Below are 18,835 nucleotides of genomic sequence, written 5' to 3' on the forward strand. Positions count from 1 at the left end.
AAAATAAATAATTAATTAAAATGTAAGCCAGCATTTCTTAGGAAGATCTATTGTATCACCGCATTTTCTGCCTTCAGCAGAAGGCACACATTTCAACTTGACGTTTTTCACTGATAATCCTAGGAATTTTGTATTGATTTCATGTATGTTGGTTCCATTCGAAATATAATGAAACACTTTAGCCATTTTATGTAAGGGAACAAAAATTAAAAAGTATTGGATTATGTAAATGGCATACTCTTGCTAAATGTAAATATCTTCTTTCAGGACCAATTGTCCTTATACAGTAAAGGACATTTCGATATGGCAAAGTAGAAAACCTCAAACAAAATGAATGTGTTTATTTTAAAGAGGAAGGTCAGCAACAATGACAAGAATTTGCAGAATGATTGGAAGAAAACCCACATGCTTGTAAGAATGAAAATGAGCACTCAATTTAAGGATCGTTATGTGTTCAGCACTCAGGTTAAGGATAGAAAAATACTCAGGCCCAGGAATAGTAACTACATCAAAATAATCTTCATACACATTTTTTAAAGCAGAGTATTGTTTTTCTGGAGGTCAGATGATTTCAAGGGCCTCTATTACTCATTAATTGAAAATAATTTCAATGTTGTATAGCTGATATTTAAAGATCGATATTTAAGGAGTGATGTGTCTTGTTCTAAGGAAGGATTCTTGGCTCTTGGACCTGACCACATTATGCCTCTATATCTGGCTGAAAACGTGATACTACATGATGGCACACAACTGAAAAATTAGAAACACGTGTCTCACATTTTCACCCAGTCATTTGACATACTGAAGAAGAGTTTTAGAAAAAATTATATAGTCTGTTTCTCAATTCTCCTAGGGACGGTAGCCTAATAAACAGTGGCCTTTTGAATTCTGTGAGCGAGCTATTCAAAAGCTGGATTTGGTAATAGCACATCTGAAAGTTTGCCAGGAACACACAAGCAAGCATTCAGCCTGAGTCTGTGACGGTTCTTAATGACAGGTTAGAAGTTGGGAGGGAGAGAGGAGGAAATGAGCTAATCTTTGTCTATCCAGGTTTTTAGGACTTCATGTCTAAATCAGGTTTCATTCCAAATGAGCAATTGACAGGAAACTGGTTATTCATTTTGAGGGAGCATGAAATGTAACTCGATAATGTTTCACAAACGCTTCATCTTTATCTGCGGACAAGTGCCAAATTAATTTCATGCTCACAACGTATGCCAACTGGAGATCTCAGAGAGGGTTTAAAAACGACTTAAGGCATCCAAATGTGTTAAGCAGCAGAATGATGAGTTATCACAGGATTTACATGCCCACATGGATAATCATCCTGTGGATTGTGTAATGAACTCCCTGTCTCATTTGGTACTGTTTACCCTCAGTGTCCTAAACTCGTCTATTAAATGATCTTCAGCATTAAGAAGGAATTCAGGAATTTGCTCTAAGTCATAATATTCCACAAGAATCATTTCTAATATCCTGATTGGAATGTTTAATATTGTCTACCCTAGGTATGGCATGCTCCATTAACAACCAATTAAAAGTTTTTTTAAGCAGATCCTGCTCATATGTAGTACACTGAGGTTTAGATGTCTTGAGTGCACTTGAAATTATATAGAAATATTTATATCTCCCATCTTTTTAAATAATTGATATTGCACATGCATGCATCCTACGTGTCACTTGGGATGACAAATGTTCTAAGGTAAATAAATTACTCATCGTAAGAGATTTGAAGCCAAGTGAACCAAATTGACACTAAAGACATAAAATCACGCTATTGCTCTCTGATTTAAGATTTTCATTTTCCAAAGCTGCTTCAAAACATAAGGCCACTGTTCATCAGAGTGTAACTTTGACAAATAGAAAGGTTTTCCTATTGTCCTGAAGCTGAGGCAGCTCAAGATAGTCTACTGGGTAGCAGGCAAGTGCTTTGTTGTAATCATGCCCCTTAGGCAGGTGCCCTCAGGCTTATATTCAGTCTTTGTAAGATTGACATATTTTCTACTTGAGACTAGAGTTTTATCCCTTTTTGGTTTTAGGCACCAGCCAGAGAGGTACAGGAAGCTCAATTAGTAATCACTGGTTAATTAAAGAGACATTTATAATTAAAAATGGATTAAGTTATTATACCCTTTATGTACATGGTATAGGGGATATGTCTGACTCTTTCCTTGAAATGTTAATTAAAAGACTCTGAAACTTGATTCTTGACCACATAGGATTCTTCAAATAGCCACCTCCCTTCCCCAGACCCTCCCCATTACAATACCTACACACTGTTGAACCCTCGGAGGATGAGGAAGAGTCATGTTTATCTCTGCCTATCACATGGTTGTTTCTTCCAGTGAAGTAAGCTTCTTCCCGTTGGCCTGTCCATAGGGAGGATGGATGGAGTAGACCAATGAGGATTTCTGTGGAGGACAGAGTCATCTCCGCAGCAGAATATGATGTATTCTCGGGGATCCTTAATCATCATTCTGAAATGTGCACTTCTTCCATCCAAAATATAGAACTGAAAGCTCTGTACTACAATACAAAAAAAGCTTTAGTCTGCAAAGAATCTTGTGACAAAATCCATTATTTTCTTGACAAATGACAGAAGCCATTAAAAAGTCCAGGTACAAATTACAATACTTTCAAGCCTTTATTTGCCTTTAATAAAAAGTAACTATTAGAATATATTTGGTCATTGTTGGAAATAGTCTTTAGTAGATAACCTTCCTCGAGTCATTCAAGGTTTCCCAAGTAATATTCAGCCCAGATTTGCTAACAATAAAGCAAATCCAGAAGATAAGAATAGAGATCAGATTGTCCACAATAACATTTATTTGTCCCTTGCTAAAAATTGCTTAAACTACAGACAGTGCATGTATATAATTAAAGACAAAGGGAGAGATAAATCAAAATGAGATGAAATTTTTGTTTTGTTTGTTTGTTGTTTGTTTGTTTTATATCATTGCAAACAGTTCTCCCCTAAATATGTGATACTGTGTATGGTAGTTTCTCAAGCATGTCTGTTCTGGCTACCAGACACTTACCCTTCCTGGATTGTGTGGTCACATATGATCCTGGCATATCATTCCCCATTCTTAGGAAAACCAGCATGGCATTTCCTAGAACATGATGCCCATCCTTAAAAGCTGCATTAAGGTTCTAGCCCTGAATATAAAGTACAGTTAACTCAGTTGCCTATCAAAAGCTCTTGTCATCAAAAACACCTCACTACTGTATTTTGAGGTGCTGTTAGTCTTCAATGAGAAATGGGAGAGAAAGTCAAGACAAAAATTAAATTGTAATGATTTGATTAGAAATTATTAGATTAGATAGCCTGCCGAATTAAAAAATGTTAATCTTGAGAAGATACAAAGACATTTATAAAATTTGTATAAAGTTTGTAAAATTTTGCCGTAATAAACACTTGTGTATAGCATTTTTCAAAGACTCATTCAGAATTCAAAGTCTACTTCTTGTTAGGATACCTTTCCTAGTTTACCCTTTTCATATGTCTACATATTAACATAAAAGAAAGGGACCTAGAGAGCACTGTGCTAGGCGAAATCACATGCATTTTTATGGTTATCCTGTTTTTAATTAGACTTGTATGATGATCATTCTGAGTTTATGGTTAGAACAACGTGACAAATAACATATTTTTAAGAACACGTTTATACAACAAAAACATTTTCATTTTTCCTTCTAATTATTTAATAGAAATAATTACATTAACCTTGATTCCTTATTAATTTTATTTCCATAGGGCATTGGCCTTGATATAAGAACTTGCTCACAGAAACTGTTGACTTCAAATGTCAGCTTTCTTGCTGGGAACTGTCAAAATCTAATACTATTTCTTTTCCCCTCCCCGCAGTGGAACACCCTGACAAAATGGCTAATGACCAAGGTATGTGTGGCTCGCCCTGCCGCGTTCTCCCCCCTTGAATCCGTCCTGTCTGTCGGAGATGTCAGTCACTGTGTTGTTTTCCTCTTTTCACCTGGGCCATACACCTGACGGAGCCCACTCTGGGGCGATAATTAATCCTGTTAATGAAGTTCTGCTTGGATGGGGCTGAGGCTCTGATAGGGAAGATGTAAATTTTCTTGAGAGGAAATTGTTTTGTCTCTATTCTGAAGGACCAATTAAAATGTCAAGCTTCTTTGTAGGAAATAAATTTTTCGTCTCTGTGTGCACTTCTGAATAATTCACATTAAGTATAATTAAGCTCGGCATAATTTCCAAGCTGCTCTCGCACCCTTTCCTGCGCTCGGATTACAGTTCTGCGGTTCCGCGGAGAAACGCCATAAATCATGTGTGCTTGTCCTCTGCCACCAGCTTCCTGCAGTTAATAAACACAAAGTGAGGTCAACGTTTTTAGGGCATCACTATTGTTCATTTCGAAGTCAGCGAGCTTTCATTCCTTGAATCGGATGCTGGGTGGACTTGGAGGATTGTATCCTCTTTCCACTCTTTTGCTAAAAGCTTGACTTGTGTAGAGACACAGGGATGGTTTTACACAAAGGAAAATGGGGATAAATGAGAGTTATCCATCAACTCACAGGGAGATGTGAATTTGGGAATACCATGATTCTTAGAGTGAAAAATTAAGATGCCATTATTTTTTCACTCCGAGTGATTAGTAGGATGTTAGAGGAGCAAACTAATATTTCTGAGTTTTATTTTGGGGGGATGTTCCATTCTTTAGAGAAGGGAGAATTTGGAAATACCACTGGTTATAGTCTGTGTTCGTTATTTGTTGGTTCAGAGCCTATGACTTGTCTTCTGCTTTGGATAGCGACTGTCAGCACAACCTGCTTGCAAGCATCAGGTCTCAGAAAGTTCTATCTTGTTGGTTGGGGAAAATATCCTTTTCAACAAGAATATTTTTTAAATTTTAAGCATCTGTGGTTGGTAAGGCTCACTCCTAACAGAAGGTTGCCTACATGAGTGGTATTTTAGTTAATGATCCTGTATTCAGGTCCAGCTCCGGTCCTTACACCATGCCTCTGCTGAGGAGAACGTGGTGAGGGTCCCCCACAGGGAGGAAGAGCAGTGATGCAATGCACAGAAATGCCCACCCAGGGTTAGTTAGCTTTCCCATTCATCACCGAGCTGTACCCGCTTGCTCCCACTTAAAAAATATTTTCCTAAGATTAATATCTACTAAATAGTAATATTTGTAAAATGATGAGTACTTAGAAAATGATGAGTAATTAGCAGTTAGCATATATTTGCTTAGGTAAAGTAAATATTAGTGCTGGCCAAATCCAATGCTGGAATAATTTATTAACAGAAGTAGGGATTTTTATTTTTTATAAAATAATTAAAATAATCTCTCATAGCTTTTTAAACTTAAATGAATTTGGAACATCTACAGGCATATATCCTAATTTTTGAAATTATATTTAGTGCGAGAGAGAAATGTTTAAAGTAAATGAACCAGGTAAAATGCTACATTCGTAGCCACTTGGGCGATGGAGTGCTCAAGCGTCTCTATAAATGGATTTCCAGTTGTCTCCCGCTTCCTTTTCATTGTCTCTCAATTCCTTTCAATTGTTTTTGCTGTTATTTTTTTCAATTAACTCTTTTTTTCTTATTATCTTAAGCTACCAAAATATATTTTGTAAATGGATTTTTTAAAAAAAAAAAAAAGAAAAGAGAATAAATTATTCCCCAGTTGCTGTATCACACACCCCCTATTTATTTTACTCAGATTTTCAAATTGACAGTGAAATCAGGTCAATTATCAGGAACAAAGGAATTCCCCAGGATGACTGCCAGTGACTGAGTCTGTTAATATAGTCCAGCAGTTGTTCTTTTTCTTCATCTAACATTACTTCGGAAGATTCTGTCACTTATAATATACTATGTGGTACCTTATTCAGTCACAGCTGGTGTACAGTTGGTCAAATTGATAGGATCTAAATTTTAGGTCAAACTCAAATCACTTGTAATTTGATGTTATTGGACTGATGTTATATAATTTAGTGGTAATAAGAATATCTTTACATTCTTTTGAAGAAGGCATATAAAATAGCATATAAATAACTATTTCTAAACAAAATTAGTCTTCTGGGTTGATGACCAAGTGCGTGAAAAATAACCCAATGTAAAGATCCCCCTAAGGCCCTAACTGGTTTGGCTCAGTGGATAGAGCATCAGCCGTGGACTGAAGGGCCCCGAGTTCGATTCCCGTCAAGGGCATGTACCTTGGTTGTGGGCACATCCCCAGTAGGGGGTGTGCTGGAGGCAGCTGATTGATGTTTCTGTCTCATGGATGTTTCTAACTCTCTCTATCCTTCTCACTTCCTCTCTGTAAAAAAAAAAAAAAAAATCAATAAAATATATTTTTTAAAGAAGATTTATTACTTTAAAAAAAAAAGATACTCCTAAGATTGAAGAAAACAGTAGGAAAGAAACTGTCTCAGCACATAGCAAATCAGTCAATATGCTTTTCTGTGCTCGCTGGTAGACCAATTTGCCCCTCCCACAGCGAAATGGTCCCATTTTGTGTTACATTTATGACAGGTGCTGAATTTCTGTGGCGAGAAAATTCCCTCTGGGAAAAAAAATGAGCACCCTGGGTCAAAGTTAACTCAGTCGGGATGAACCCTAAATATACTTGATCTTATATGAGAGAAAATGAGAATTGTTTGAATGGTTTTAAAATAGTATCTTTGTAGGCTCTTGTCACAATAACTTTTTCTTGTATTCGAAAATCTGCCTGAAGAACATTACTGTGAAAAGGAAAAGTCAGTTATATTCGAATCATTTGTGGATTGGCAGGCGGGGGGGTGGGGGGGGGTTCTTCTGAGTGATAGTTATAACAGTATTAAAATGATAGACTTCACATGGAACTCTTTTTCCCTTTCTGTAATTATAAATTGGTGTTATCTAGCATTTATTTGCTAAACCCTCTAATCTCAAGCTACTCTATACTTCCTCCTTTTTGTAGCTCTTATCTCTTGTTCCATGTCTTAATTATTTTTTTTTCTGATCTCTTCCAGGCATCTGTGGCCAAAGTAATTAAGAGATTTGAGAGATTAAGCAGTTTAATTTTTCGGAGGGTCAGGCAGGGCAGGAAGATTGTATGACCTATGTGAAGTAGAGGCAAAGGGTATAGCAATGTTCCACTTTAGGTTTTATTTTTTCCATATTTTGGTGAAACCACTGTCAATGTGTTTGTGTCTATATGTGCGTGTATAATGTTAAAATGAACCCTCTGAAAGCGCTTATTATCACTCCCTGTTCTAAGAGCATGACTTCTATTGGCTCAGATCCTCATACCAATACTGTTAGGCAGATCCTATTACTGTCTCCTCTCCACTTTGGTAATGAAGAAGCTGCAGCTCAGAGAGCTATAAACACACAGCTAACAGGCAGCAAGACCATGATTCACACTGAGACCATCGTGTTCCAAAAACCCTGTTTTTAACCACCAAGTATATTCATCACATATATGTTACATGTATACATGGACACACACATGCTTTTAACCTAGCTCTAGAAAGTTTGGATATTTCCCCAATATTGGCCTTCCTTTTCCCAACTCTGTGAGTCATCTCAGACAAAGGCAAAGGGCTTTCCATCTGGGTCAAAGTTAACGTCACCTTGCCCGGGGGAAGCCTCAGCACTGAGTGTATTTGGGCCCCAAGGCTCTCTATCTCGGGAAACACAGGAACGGCTCCAATTCCACTGTCTCCTCAGCTTGAGAGGCTAATGCAAAACCCAGCACTGGGTGGGTTAGACCACAGACGGGCATTTACTCCCAGAGCTGGAGGCAGGAAGCCTTACATCAAGGTCTGGAGGAGGGCTCTCCTCCTGGATTGGAGACACCCCCTCAACGTGTCCTCAAGTGACAGACAGAGGATAAGCTCTCTCAAATCTCCACCCCCCCTTTAAAAAAAAATATTTATTGTTGAAAGTATTACAAATTATATCCCCTTTTCCCGTTGTCCTCTCTCATTCTGTCCCTGCCCCCCAGCCCTGGTCTTCACCACTACCACCACCCCTCCCCCCATTGTCTGTGTCCATTGGTTATGCTTATATCCATACAAGTTCTTTGGTTGATCTCTTTCCCCCTCACCGACCTCCCCCACCCTGCCCACCCTCCTCAGATTTCCTCTTATAAGGACCCTGATCCTATTGGATCATAGCTCCATTCTTATGACCTCATTTAACCTTAATTATTTCCATAAAGGCCCATATCTCCAAGCATATGAATGTGGGGTTTGGGGGCAACCCAATTCAGTTCATAACATCTTCCTTCAAAAGGAAAGCTGATTGTCTTCCCAGATTTCCAGATGAGAAAGCAGAAGGTTATGTTTTCCCCAAAGTCACAAGAATACACTTGTGGACAGAGTTGGAACCCAAGCATGTTTCTCTCTTACTCCCAGAGTTTATAGTCTTTGCATTGCAGACTTCTAAAAATTTGGCTTTTTGTTTTTCTACAATTAGCTTGAGCTGTTTTAGAGCTTCTCACAAATGTATTTTAAAAATCCTTTCGTTTGGAGGTTGCAGTGAAAATAGTCATAAAATAGAACAAATTCTCAAAAATGATTATTTGATCAAACTTTTAATCTTAAAAGATTGTTTTTACATCCTTCTATTTTATTTACTCGCAAATATCGGACTCCTGTTTGAAGTGTGCATGAGTGAAAGTTGTTCATTCTTACCATGAGCATAAACATTTACAAGTCATGTATGTTTCGATGCCTGCCATGACATGGTACCTTAAAGAGGCAGGAGTCTTCATGACGCGATCTGTAGCATTGCTGAGATGAATTAGGAAGAAAATGCTTGCTTTGAGCCCTCTCGTGTTTCTTTAATTCTCCGTAGCTTGAGTGGTTGATCTAAAACGCCAGGCCTGAAAAAGAGGCCTAAGCTCTGAGGCCATTTTGTAGATCCAGAAGAAGGTGGCCTGCTGGAAAGGGCCCTCCCACTGCAGAGAGAGAATTACTCTCCTGTAGATCCTGGTCATGGCCCATAATGCTCTGCTTTCCATCAGCAATCATGGTGTGTGGTCCAGGGCAGCTGGACGGGATCAGGAGGTTCCATCCTGCACTGGGACCTCCTGTGTGACTTTGGGCACGGACTGATCTTCTCTCAGCATCCTCACCTCTAAAATGATGACTTCAGCCCAAGTTATCTTTTTATTTCTTTCAGGATTTAAGATGATCAAATTTTAGGATTAATATTAGAATTAAGAAAAAAAAGGCATAGCATCTTTGCATAGTGTAGCACTTCATGTTTTTACCATTCCTGCGATATGTCACTCTTTGGCACACTGCACATGTTCTACTATGGTTAATTCCCATAACATCCCTACAGAGGTAGAACATGAAACACAGAGAGCTTAAAACTTGCCCAAACTCTCACCATATGTAAACAGTTAGACCGAGATGCATTCCCAGGCTAATTAACCTGAGAATTTCTTCTCTGAACCACTGTATAATTTCTGGAAATTCAGTGACTTCATTGGTTCCTACTTTGTTATCAAGAAGTGAAACCTAAATGGCCTCAACTAAGCTCATCTGGTTTACAGGCCTTGTCTTTCCTCAATAGGGTATTCAGGCAACATACTTACCCCTGCCATTTTACACACCACACCCCCCCATGGTTTTAATCTCATGAGTAAACAGAATGTTAATTGTTTCCAAAGCAGCGTAGTCAAGCTTGTAATTTAGTGGATATAACCCAAACTTTGCAGGGTTTAGATCACAGTAGCCAAGCTGCTGTTTGAAGAATTGAAACCTTTATCACCTTTTGGTGGGAGATGCTTAATTGAAAGTGAAAACCTCTTTTTGCCCTGTTATTGCGTGTCATTTTAATTCACTTTATTATCCAAGTGCTTGCTCCACCCCTTTTAAAAAGTTATTCTCGCCCTAACCGGTTTGGCTCAGTGAATAGAGCATGGGCCTGCAGACTGAAGGGTCCCAGGTTCGATTCCGGTCAAGGGCATGTACCTTGGTTGCGGGCACATCCCCAGAAGGGAGTGTGCAAGAGGCAGCTGATTGATGTTTCTCTCTCATCGCTCTTTCTAACTCTCTATCCCTCTCCCTTCCTCTCTGTAAAAAATAAATAAAATATATTTTTAAAAAGAAAAAATAGCTATTCTCACATGTGCTTTCCTCAGGTTGAAAATTTTGCAACTTTAGAAATTATGACTGGTGGTAAAGTAGAGGCAAAAAAAATGAATAATGTGCTTTAAACATAGCATTTGGGGTGCTTAACCGTGTTCCCAGCAAGTAGGCAAGTAGCTGCTTCAGTCAATGTCTCAGGGGCTTTTATGTTCTAATAGGTAACTTTTAAAGAAAACAACATGCTCAGTACTCACAAGAACTGATACAATTCATGGTATAATTTTAACTTTCTAAGACTTGAAAGGTAGACATTTTTGTTAACAAGTCCTCCAAAAGATTATTGAAATTATGTCCTTTTGTAAGACTCATTGTGTTGCTGAATGCCCTTCTTTAGTTAAATACCGCATTCCTAGCTTTATTCCCTGCCCACTTCTATCAGTCCTGGACTCTACCTCCTGAATTTTCATTCCAAAACATCCCAAAATGATGCTTCACTGTTGCTTATAGAATGGAGTCAGTTCTTTGACATAAAGACCCTGACTATCTGACCCCAACTTCCCCCTTCTAGCCTCATGACCAATCTATCCATACACTGCAGTCTTTTATTCTTCTATATGCCCTTACCATCTGACTTATTCATTGCTATGTAGTCATTTTCTTATACTTTGCTATTTATATTCTCAAACTCTAGGCCAGGTTGTAAATTCCTTGATGGCAGATGACTGGTCTGATTCACATGGTCATTTCCTTCCTCCCTGAATGCCCAGTTTCTAATTGTGAATGGATTATATTTATTGATGCCAGATAAGTGTTTTGTTGAATTATGATGACACAGGTCTTTTGGGAAACAATCATGGAATAATCTGGAAAGATTGACTTTGTCATCTAATCAAAAGAATAGTCCAGAGAACCCAAAGGGACAGTGTCCGTGGCTGTGGGTACTGTACATGTTACGGATCTTGGGGGATATGAAAAAGATGGGGAAATATTTTTCCAGTAGAGAGAAAGTATCGTATCTTCAAATTTCATCTGTTAAATTAAAGTTCAACAGAAAAACAACAAGTTCTCTGTGATCCAGGCAATGGTAGATGATTCTGACCTCCTGTGCTCTTTTCTTGACCTCCACCACCCTTCCTGTCATTTCTTGTTAGCAGAAAATTATAGACTTGCATTTCACAGCTGCTTGTAATTCTGAGTACAGAAAGGAGAAAATCAGAGCCAGCGGGCGCTGATGAGGTTTTGAAATGTCAAATGTGCAGTATGAAAGGAATTGGACTCACTTTTGCCAACTTGCCGGTAACTCTGCCTAGCCCTGTGCTGCTTGTGAGGAAGCATAAGAAAGAATACAGTTCCACCGGGCCATTGAAAAGAAACACGCAACATAGTTAGGAGGAATATACAAACACTCCAAGCTCAACATGCTAAACCAGCGGGTACCATCTAATATGTACATTACAGGGTTTGAGATGGGCAATTACTGTGTGTAAGTAGTCTAGAAGACTCTTAAAACCCACAGCTGGACACTACATATATGAGTAGGATTTGAACCAACACAAAAGACCACAAAGGGAAAGATAACTGGAACCTTTATTTCGAGAAATCCCAAAATGGAGAAATTAAGAGGCCAAGAAGCTACTCAAAGAAGGAGATTTGCAGGATGTGTTCAGTAGACAACTAGGGTCCCACTGGGCAAAGTAGGGCTCTGTGATGAAGACACATTTGGTAGTGGGCTTTGGCTGTGTTTCTCTGCTCAATCACAGCAGTGGTCAGGCTTTCCTACTTTTCAACACATCCAGTAGCTACTGTCTACACTGGCCACCGAAGACCAGCATGCTCCCCTGGAGCCAGAGCCCTGCAAACCCCATTCACTATTGACTGATGATGGGAGCGTGTGGGGCAGGGGCAGGGAAAGGAAGATCTGGACGGGGCCTCAGTGTGTCATCCTCAGAGTTTTCCTCGCCTTATGTTCTAATAGGTAACTTTTAAGAAGAAGTTTTAGTCTACTTCTGCTATGCCTTTTGTCAAGTGTCACCTTTACTTCTCCCAGTGCTCTCTATGGTTACAGACTGAACTGTTTCCTTTCTCTTCCAAGGTCTGTTTTGCTCTGTGTGTCCTATTGAGAATGGACCTACCACCCCCCAGTCACACCCATTCACCTAAACCCTCGCATTTACACACCAGGATCAACTCTAAGAAGTGCTCTAATTTATGTCCAATACTCTCACCATTCCTTCTCTTAGTTATCAATTCGCCAAATAATGATAAGATAATCACCAGAGTCAGGCAGCTTCAGCCACTTAATAAAATGAGTAAATTAGTGTTTCTGAACCGCAGTTTACTCATCTTTATAATGGAGCTAATAACATATGCCTCATGGATTTGTAATTAATATTAGTCTCACCCTATTTATTATAACAGCCTCTTCTAATTAATTTGCTCTTCACAACTCAGCCAGAATAATCTTACTAACATACATATTTAATTGAGTCACTTTTCTGCTTAGTATACTTCAGTGAATCTCTGCCCCCTACAAGATAAATTCTAACTCTTTGGTAGAGCATATAGGAAGTTTTCTTATTTCATCCTTGCCTGGCTTTCTAAGCTTACCCACCTTAGTCTTCTTTTTTAATCCACAAACTTTCCTTAATGTTAACTTGAAAACACTGTGTTGAACCTTAGGAAAGATTAAGAAGAGCTTGTTAGTTATTTTTATTAATATATGTTTGAAATAACCTAGGTGTGGATTATGATTTTGCTGCCTGGCTTATAGACATCCTGATGACTTTGTTCAAAGTCAGCAGTGTTACCAACTACATGAAAAACTGATCTCTTAGACACATTTTCCTGCCTCTGAAAAACCATCTGCTTTAAATATATCTCGCTATGATCTGTGTATTAGACAGTGAAACTGTGTTCAAGCGGCATTAATGGATTATTTTTATCCACTGGTATACATGATATAAAATCAATGCAATTTTCTTCATTATCACCCAAATTATTTTCTAAGAATAGTTCTAAGCTCAAGATCTCTCAGTGCTCTGCATCCATGAGATCTATATTGATCATTTGTTAGCTGACAAGTCTGTCCATTTCATTTAGATTATGGGTCATATTTTTTCTCTTGGGATTGATTATGTGGGTGCCATTGTGGGGCACCGTCTGTTACCCCCATTCAGAAATATGGATTAAAGAATCCATTAGAAACACCACATCCTCTTTTGCCAATGTCCTCCGCATATTAACTTTCCATTTATTCCTCCCTAAACTTATAAACATCCACTCAGAAAAAATAAGACTGTAGAAATGAAATCTCAGTTGAATTAATCTTTGGCAGGTAATACAATTTTTGTCATTGGAAATATTCTCCATCTGCCCACGTGTGCTAGAAGTAGGGGTTTAATGTAAACATTAATGTTTCATTTTACATACACAGCACTCACCACAATGAAAATATAGTAATAGATGAATTAACTTATTCTTACATCTTCAAAGTCAGAGTAAATTAAAAGCCTCTGCAGTTAGCTAATATTAATTGTGACTAAGCCTAAATAGGACCTGGATACCTTGAACCAGCTCTGTCATGGCTGGATCCATATCCAATTGATCATTGTACACTATCCCTCCCCTGAGGATCTAGGACTGTGCCTTGCATACAGTAGGCACTGAATAAATTTTGAATGGATTTTTATCAGTTTTATGCTCCATTAAAAAAATTAAGATCTCTGGGATCTTTTATGTATCTTTTCAGTAACTGGCTTTCCATGTACTAGAGTCTAATTAGTCCTCTGTTTGCCTAAATCAGTGCTTATGAAATTAACCAAGTGAACTAAATACATTCAATATTCAACCCACAGCCAAAAGCCCTTAACAATGCTTTTTACTGCCAGCAATAACAGCATCCTCTTTAGTCTCCAGTGTCTCCTCATTTACACTTTCTGGTTCTTGCCTTAAAGCAGGGGGAGAATCACTTTTTTAAAAACTTTTTTTACCCATAAAGGATGCCTTCCTGGAATTGAAAAGACATTTTAGAGAACAGAAACATAGCACACAAAATTAATATTTGATTCTCATGTCTTTAGATAAAGAGAATCTCAGACTCATCAATATACAAGAGGCGAATTTTGTGTTTCCTTACCGAAGTGGTGTAAGAACTCTAAATTACCATAAATCCAATCTAACTAGTTGATGATATCAAGTTTCTTTAAAGTACTTTCTATTGGGTATGTTAAGAGTTACTTCATTTTCTTTCATGGTATTAATCTAGTTATAAAAAGTTCACCGATGTCAATGCACTAGATTCCATGAGTAGAAAGTTCAAGCTTTAAGCTGCCTCCTCTTATTTAGGAAGCATTTTGAGAGTCCATTTATCTTACTCAAAGCTTGAACCACCCGACATCTGATTTTCTTCTACATATTGAAATTCACAGTGTAATTAATAGCCTCACTAAATCTAAGGGGTGCTCTACCCATAGAGCTTTCTGCCTAAGTAACATATGGATGTGCTTATGGGCTTGTTTTTGCATCGTCCCACAAACTGGCTGGGAGAATGAGAAACTTCATTAAAAAGACATTTGTGGGAATGCTAGAGGGAAAGGAAAATCCTCCACAGGCTCTATGCCCAATTTCCAGCCAATACAGGATTACTCCCCACAGGAATCATTTATTGCTTTACTGGCCTAAGTGATGGTCCTGTTAGCATCTCCTTTGCCTGACTGCTTTGCAATCTAGTTGCTTTCAGATCTGAGAAAAGTCATCTTAGTATTTATACGGAACTTCTGTCTCACTTCATTTCTTCCGACATTGATCTTACAATGTCTGGTGGACAAAGCTTATCCTCTGCTCATTGAAAACTGCAAATGTGTCTGAGCCACATGAGCAAGGTGTTTGGGAAAAGGGTTAGGCTTGTCCAAATTTTAGCCAACCCACCAAAATTTACATAATTGGTTCTTATTTCAGTTGCTTCTCTCACCACTCCCTAACCCCACCACCTCCACACACATAGGAGCCTCCACTTCTTTATAAACTCACAGTCATTGGCCAGCAGATTTTAAATGTACCAGGTTATGCTGAAAACAGAATATGAAGTGATTGCATTAATTTATGCATTGCTTGTTGGAAGCTTGCCATCCTAACTTCAGCGCCGACTTGATATCAAAAGAATGTTTAAAATTGTGAATGTATAGTCTGTTAACAAAATTCAAGTCAGCCCTTCACAACTATTTTGTAAATAAAATGAGATCTTGGAAAAGCTTTAGGAAGAAGAGTGTTGGGTCTGCGAAAGAAGGTCTCAAGAGTAGAACTTGAAGAAAGCTAAAATCTATGCCTGTGAGGAAACAGCCATTACCGTAGCTGATTCCCCAATTGACTTCCTCAGCATCCCCTGATTAAAACCACTTTCAGAAATAACTCCCTGAAGCAAATAAAACAGAGAATTAATTCTATTCTTGTATGTGTTTGCATATTAATTCAGCTCCCAAATGTCTTTCCATAAATGATGTACCTAATAGAAATCTAGAACACAAAATCTAATCAAATAATTATAGTTCTACAGATGTACAAAAAGATGAAGATATTAGAATAATTATATATGGTTAATTTCTGGCTCAATTCTGTTCAAGACTAATTTTTCAATTGCTGAACACCTAATGGGAGGTGCTGTTTCCAATAATGCAATGCTTCTTCCTTTCCTGGTGTGTTTGTCAGAAATATTCAGACCATGTGGGTTGCTTTTCTCCATTTATAATAGCTCCTTTCCAGGCACCTAGTTGACATTATATCTGAAACGCAGATATAAGATTAAATGTGTTGTCCCTTGTAAAGTAATAAGGATAGCTTGCCCAAGTCATGTCATGGGCAACAGTGTAGGCAGAACCTGCTGCAGCAAACAGAGCTTGGCTTTGCCTCTCTGGAGCCATGAGCAGCGAGCACCCTTTCTGTCCCAAGCTGTTCAAGGAAGCACATGTAGACCAGCACCGCTATTGTACCCTTAGTGACTTTTTAACAAGAATATTAGGGGGAGGGAGGGTAGCTTTTCAAACAGGAATTGAATTTAGCTTGTTTAATAGTCCATTTTCATGAGCTGGTTTGTTTTTTTCTAACACAGAAAATAACATTCTCACAAGGTATTTTGGTATTAACAACCTCGGGCTTTCTTCGAGGTGGCCAAAATAATCATGTTTCATTGTTGGTGTATTTTGAAATATTTATTATTTCTGTCTGTATGCTTTGTTTTCTTTGTGCTTTCATGTTGTATAGCCACTAACATTCTGATATGCTTTCCCAATACATAGGTCGCCATGGAGATGGAGGTTATTGGCCAGTTGATACCAATTTGATTGATAGAAGTACTCTCAATGGTAAGTATATAAATTAGTTTATATTGGATTGGTTATATTAATTAAATGTTTAATTCTAGAGCTCTGCAGCACATTTTCTGTTGACTGCAAGTTCCAAAATTCCCAGACGTGGGGATTTAGTGGGAATAATAGAAACATGAAGTTATTAACAAACCTGTAGAATATTCAATTAGAAGAGAGCTGACAAATACACAAAACAGAGTCAGAAAAACCCAAGCATGGAGAATTTTATAAATGACAGAGGACTTTTAAATGTCTAAACTTTAAAGTGTTATGTGTATTTAAAATGTTTCCAATTATTTTATTAGAGAGAGGTGATACCTACAATAGATTGAATTGAAACGCATCAGTTTCATCAATTAACATTACCAGTACTTTTGCCTAAAGTACATGTACTCTTCAAAATCTCCTAGCACCTTAGAGCCGATTTCCCATCACATGGTCAAGATTAGACATTTAGTTCTTCTCGTCCTAATGAGCATTCACGTACTCTTGGTTTTGAGAATCGCCAGATGGAGGCCATCTTAGAACTGCCTGGAAGAACCCCTGTTGGCATTGTTTTCTGGATCTTGTCCTGAGTTTTGCTGAAGCAGAAACTATGGGAAGTTAGATAAATACTAGCCAGACTCCCAGGGATCGATGTATATATGATAACTTCCTTCTCTAGGTTCTTAAACAATTGTTGCTATTGCTGATTGGCTTGGTTTACTAAAAACATATTTCATATATTCAAAATACAGATATCAACACATATACCCATCACCTAAGTTAAGTTATAAAATAGTCAACAATGCAATCAAAATCTCATATGTCTCTATCTTCTCACATGCTTATCTCACATTCCTTCCATCTCTCACTATGTTGTAGCCACTCTCCCACATATGATATTTCTCATATGTGTATATGTTCCACTAAATATTGTGGTAATATTATACATGTTTAAAACTTTAGGAAATGACATCATACTATATCTATCCTGCTACAGCTTGCACTTATATTTAAGTTTGTTTTGTTTTTCTTAGACCTTTATTGTTGAAAATATTTCATGTGGCCCCTCTTTCCCCCATTGACCCCTTCTAGCCCACCGCTATCCCCCTGAACCAAGCTTTCACTCCCCTACTGTTGGTGTCCATGGGTTATGCATATATGCATACAAGTTCTTAAGTTACTCTCTCCCTCCCACCCACCCACTCCCCCCTTCCCTCTGAGATTCCACAATCTGTTCCATGCTTCTGTGTCTCTGGATCTATTTTGTTGAACAGTTCATTTTGTTCATTAGATTCCACATATGAGTGAGATTATTTAATTTGCTTTTAAGATTTATTCATGTATTTGCAAATAGCTTTCCTTCATATATCTTTGCTGCTATATAGTACTATGTTTTATGAAAATAACACAATGATTTCCTTAACAATTTTATCAGGTTTTCATGAGAAATATGATTAATGAATAGCGAAATATCCATTTGGATGTTCTTCCATTAAAAAATCCATGTAAGAAGCCAAAATTGCAATCTAAAAGTTTTTTGCTGACCATGACATTAGAATAAAGGGGTGAATTATGTGATTATTTCCTATCATAGACTATGACAATCTAATGCATCCCTTTCCCCAAAGAGGATATGTATAATCTAGGGAGTAGACCAGATGCTCCCATGAGAGGCTCAGTGTCCCCTCTCCCCTGGCCAGTGGTGGACTCAGGTACACATTTTGTTGACCCTTCTAGTTGCCAGGCATAGCCTGTCTGTCACTAATGCATTACTTAACCAGACAAGTGCAACCTTTCATATTTAAATTTTCTAAATATATTCCATTCAAGCTTTTCTAAGATTATGTCTAGGATATTCTATCCAGGTTGCTATCGCCCTCACCACTTCTATTGTGTCCTACACAAATACTCTTCCCTCACTTTAGTAGCATTCCTGTCTTTTGTAGGTATTAGAGTTTTAGGGGCCGGTTATAGCTAGTCCCTGGCTCTGATAGTTCCCAGGTTCCAATAGACAGAGACACACTTTGGAGATTTCACAGAAGAAATATGAGAGGAGGGATGTGTTGGGACCGAAAACAGACCATGAACATGCTACATAGATTGATTTAGATAGAATTCCCTCCCCCAAACTTTGCAAGTGTCATTCTCTTCCTTCAACTTTTATCCCAAAATCTCTACAATATGCCGAACACCCTTCATGCATTTCAGTAGTCAGTAAGAAATGCTATAAAGCCTCACTGCATGCAGGGTACTTGCTGTGAGACATGGGACATATTGGAAAAAGACTGCTGCAGGAGCAATAGACAAAGAGAGAGGGTTACCCAGGTGGACACAGCTGAGAAGTGCACCCAGGAAAGATGAAAGAGAGTGCGAAAAATCCCCGACATGTTGAGGAAAGGAAAAGAAGGTTGTCG

The 18,835-nt window shown here is 38.2% G+C and overlaps 1 protein-coding gene across 1 annotated transcript in view; it reads left to right on the forward strand.

Moving 5' to 3' along the window:
* Window positions 1–18,835, forward strand: part of DCC (DCC netrin 1 receptor) — a 576,336-nt gene that overhangs the window by 496,627 nt on the left and 60,874 nt on the right. The window contains exons 21-22 of the mRNA XM_059704942.1: window positions 3,869–3,901; window positions 16,368–16,433. Coding sequence (XP_059560925.1) covers window positions 3,869–3,901; window positions 16,368–16,433 — 99 coding nt within the window. The remainder of the gene's footprint in view (window positions 1–3,868; window positions 3,902–16,367; window positions 16,434–18,835) is intronic.

This window comes from Myotis daubentonii, chromosome 8 (assembly GCF_963259705.1).
Source record: "Myotis daubentonii chromosome 8, mMyoDau2.1, whole genome shotgun sequence".
NCBI lineage: Eukaryota > Metazoa > Chordata > Mammalia > Chiroptera > Vespertilionidae > Myotis > Myotis daubentonii.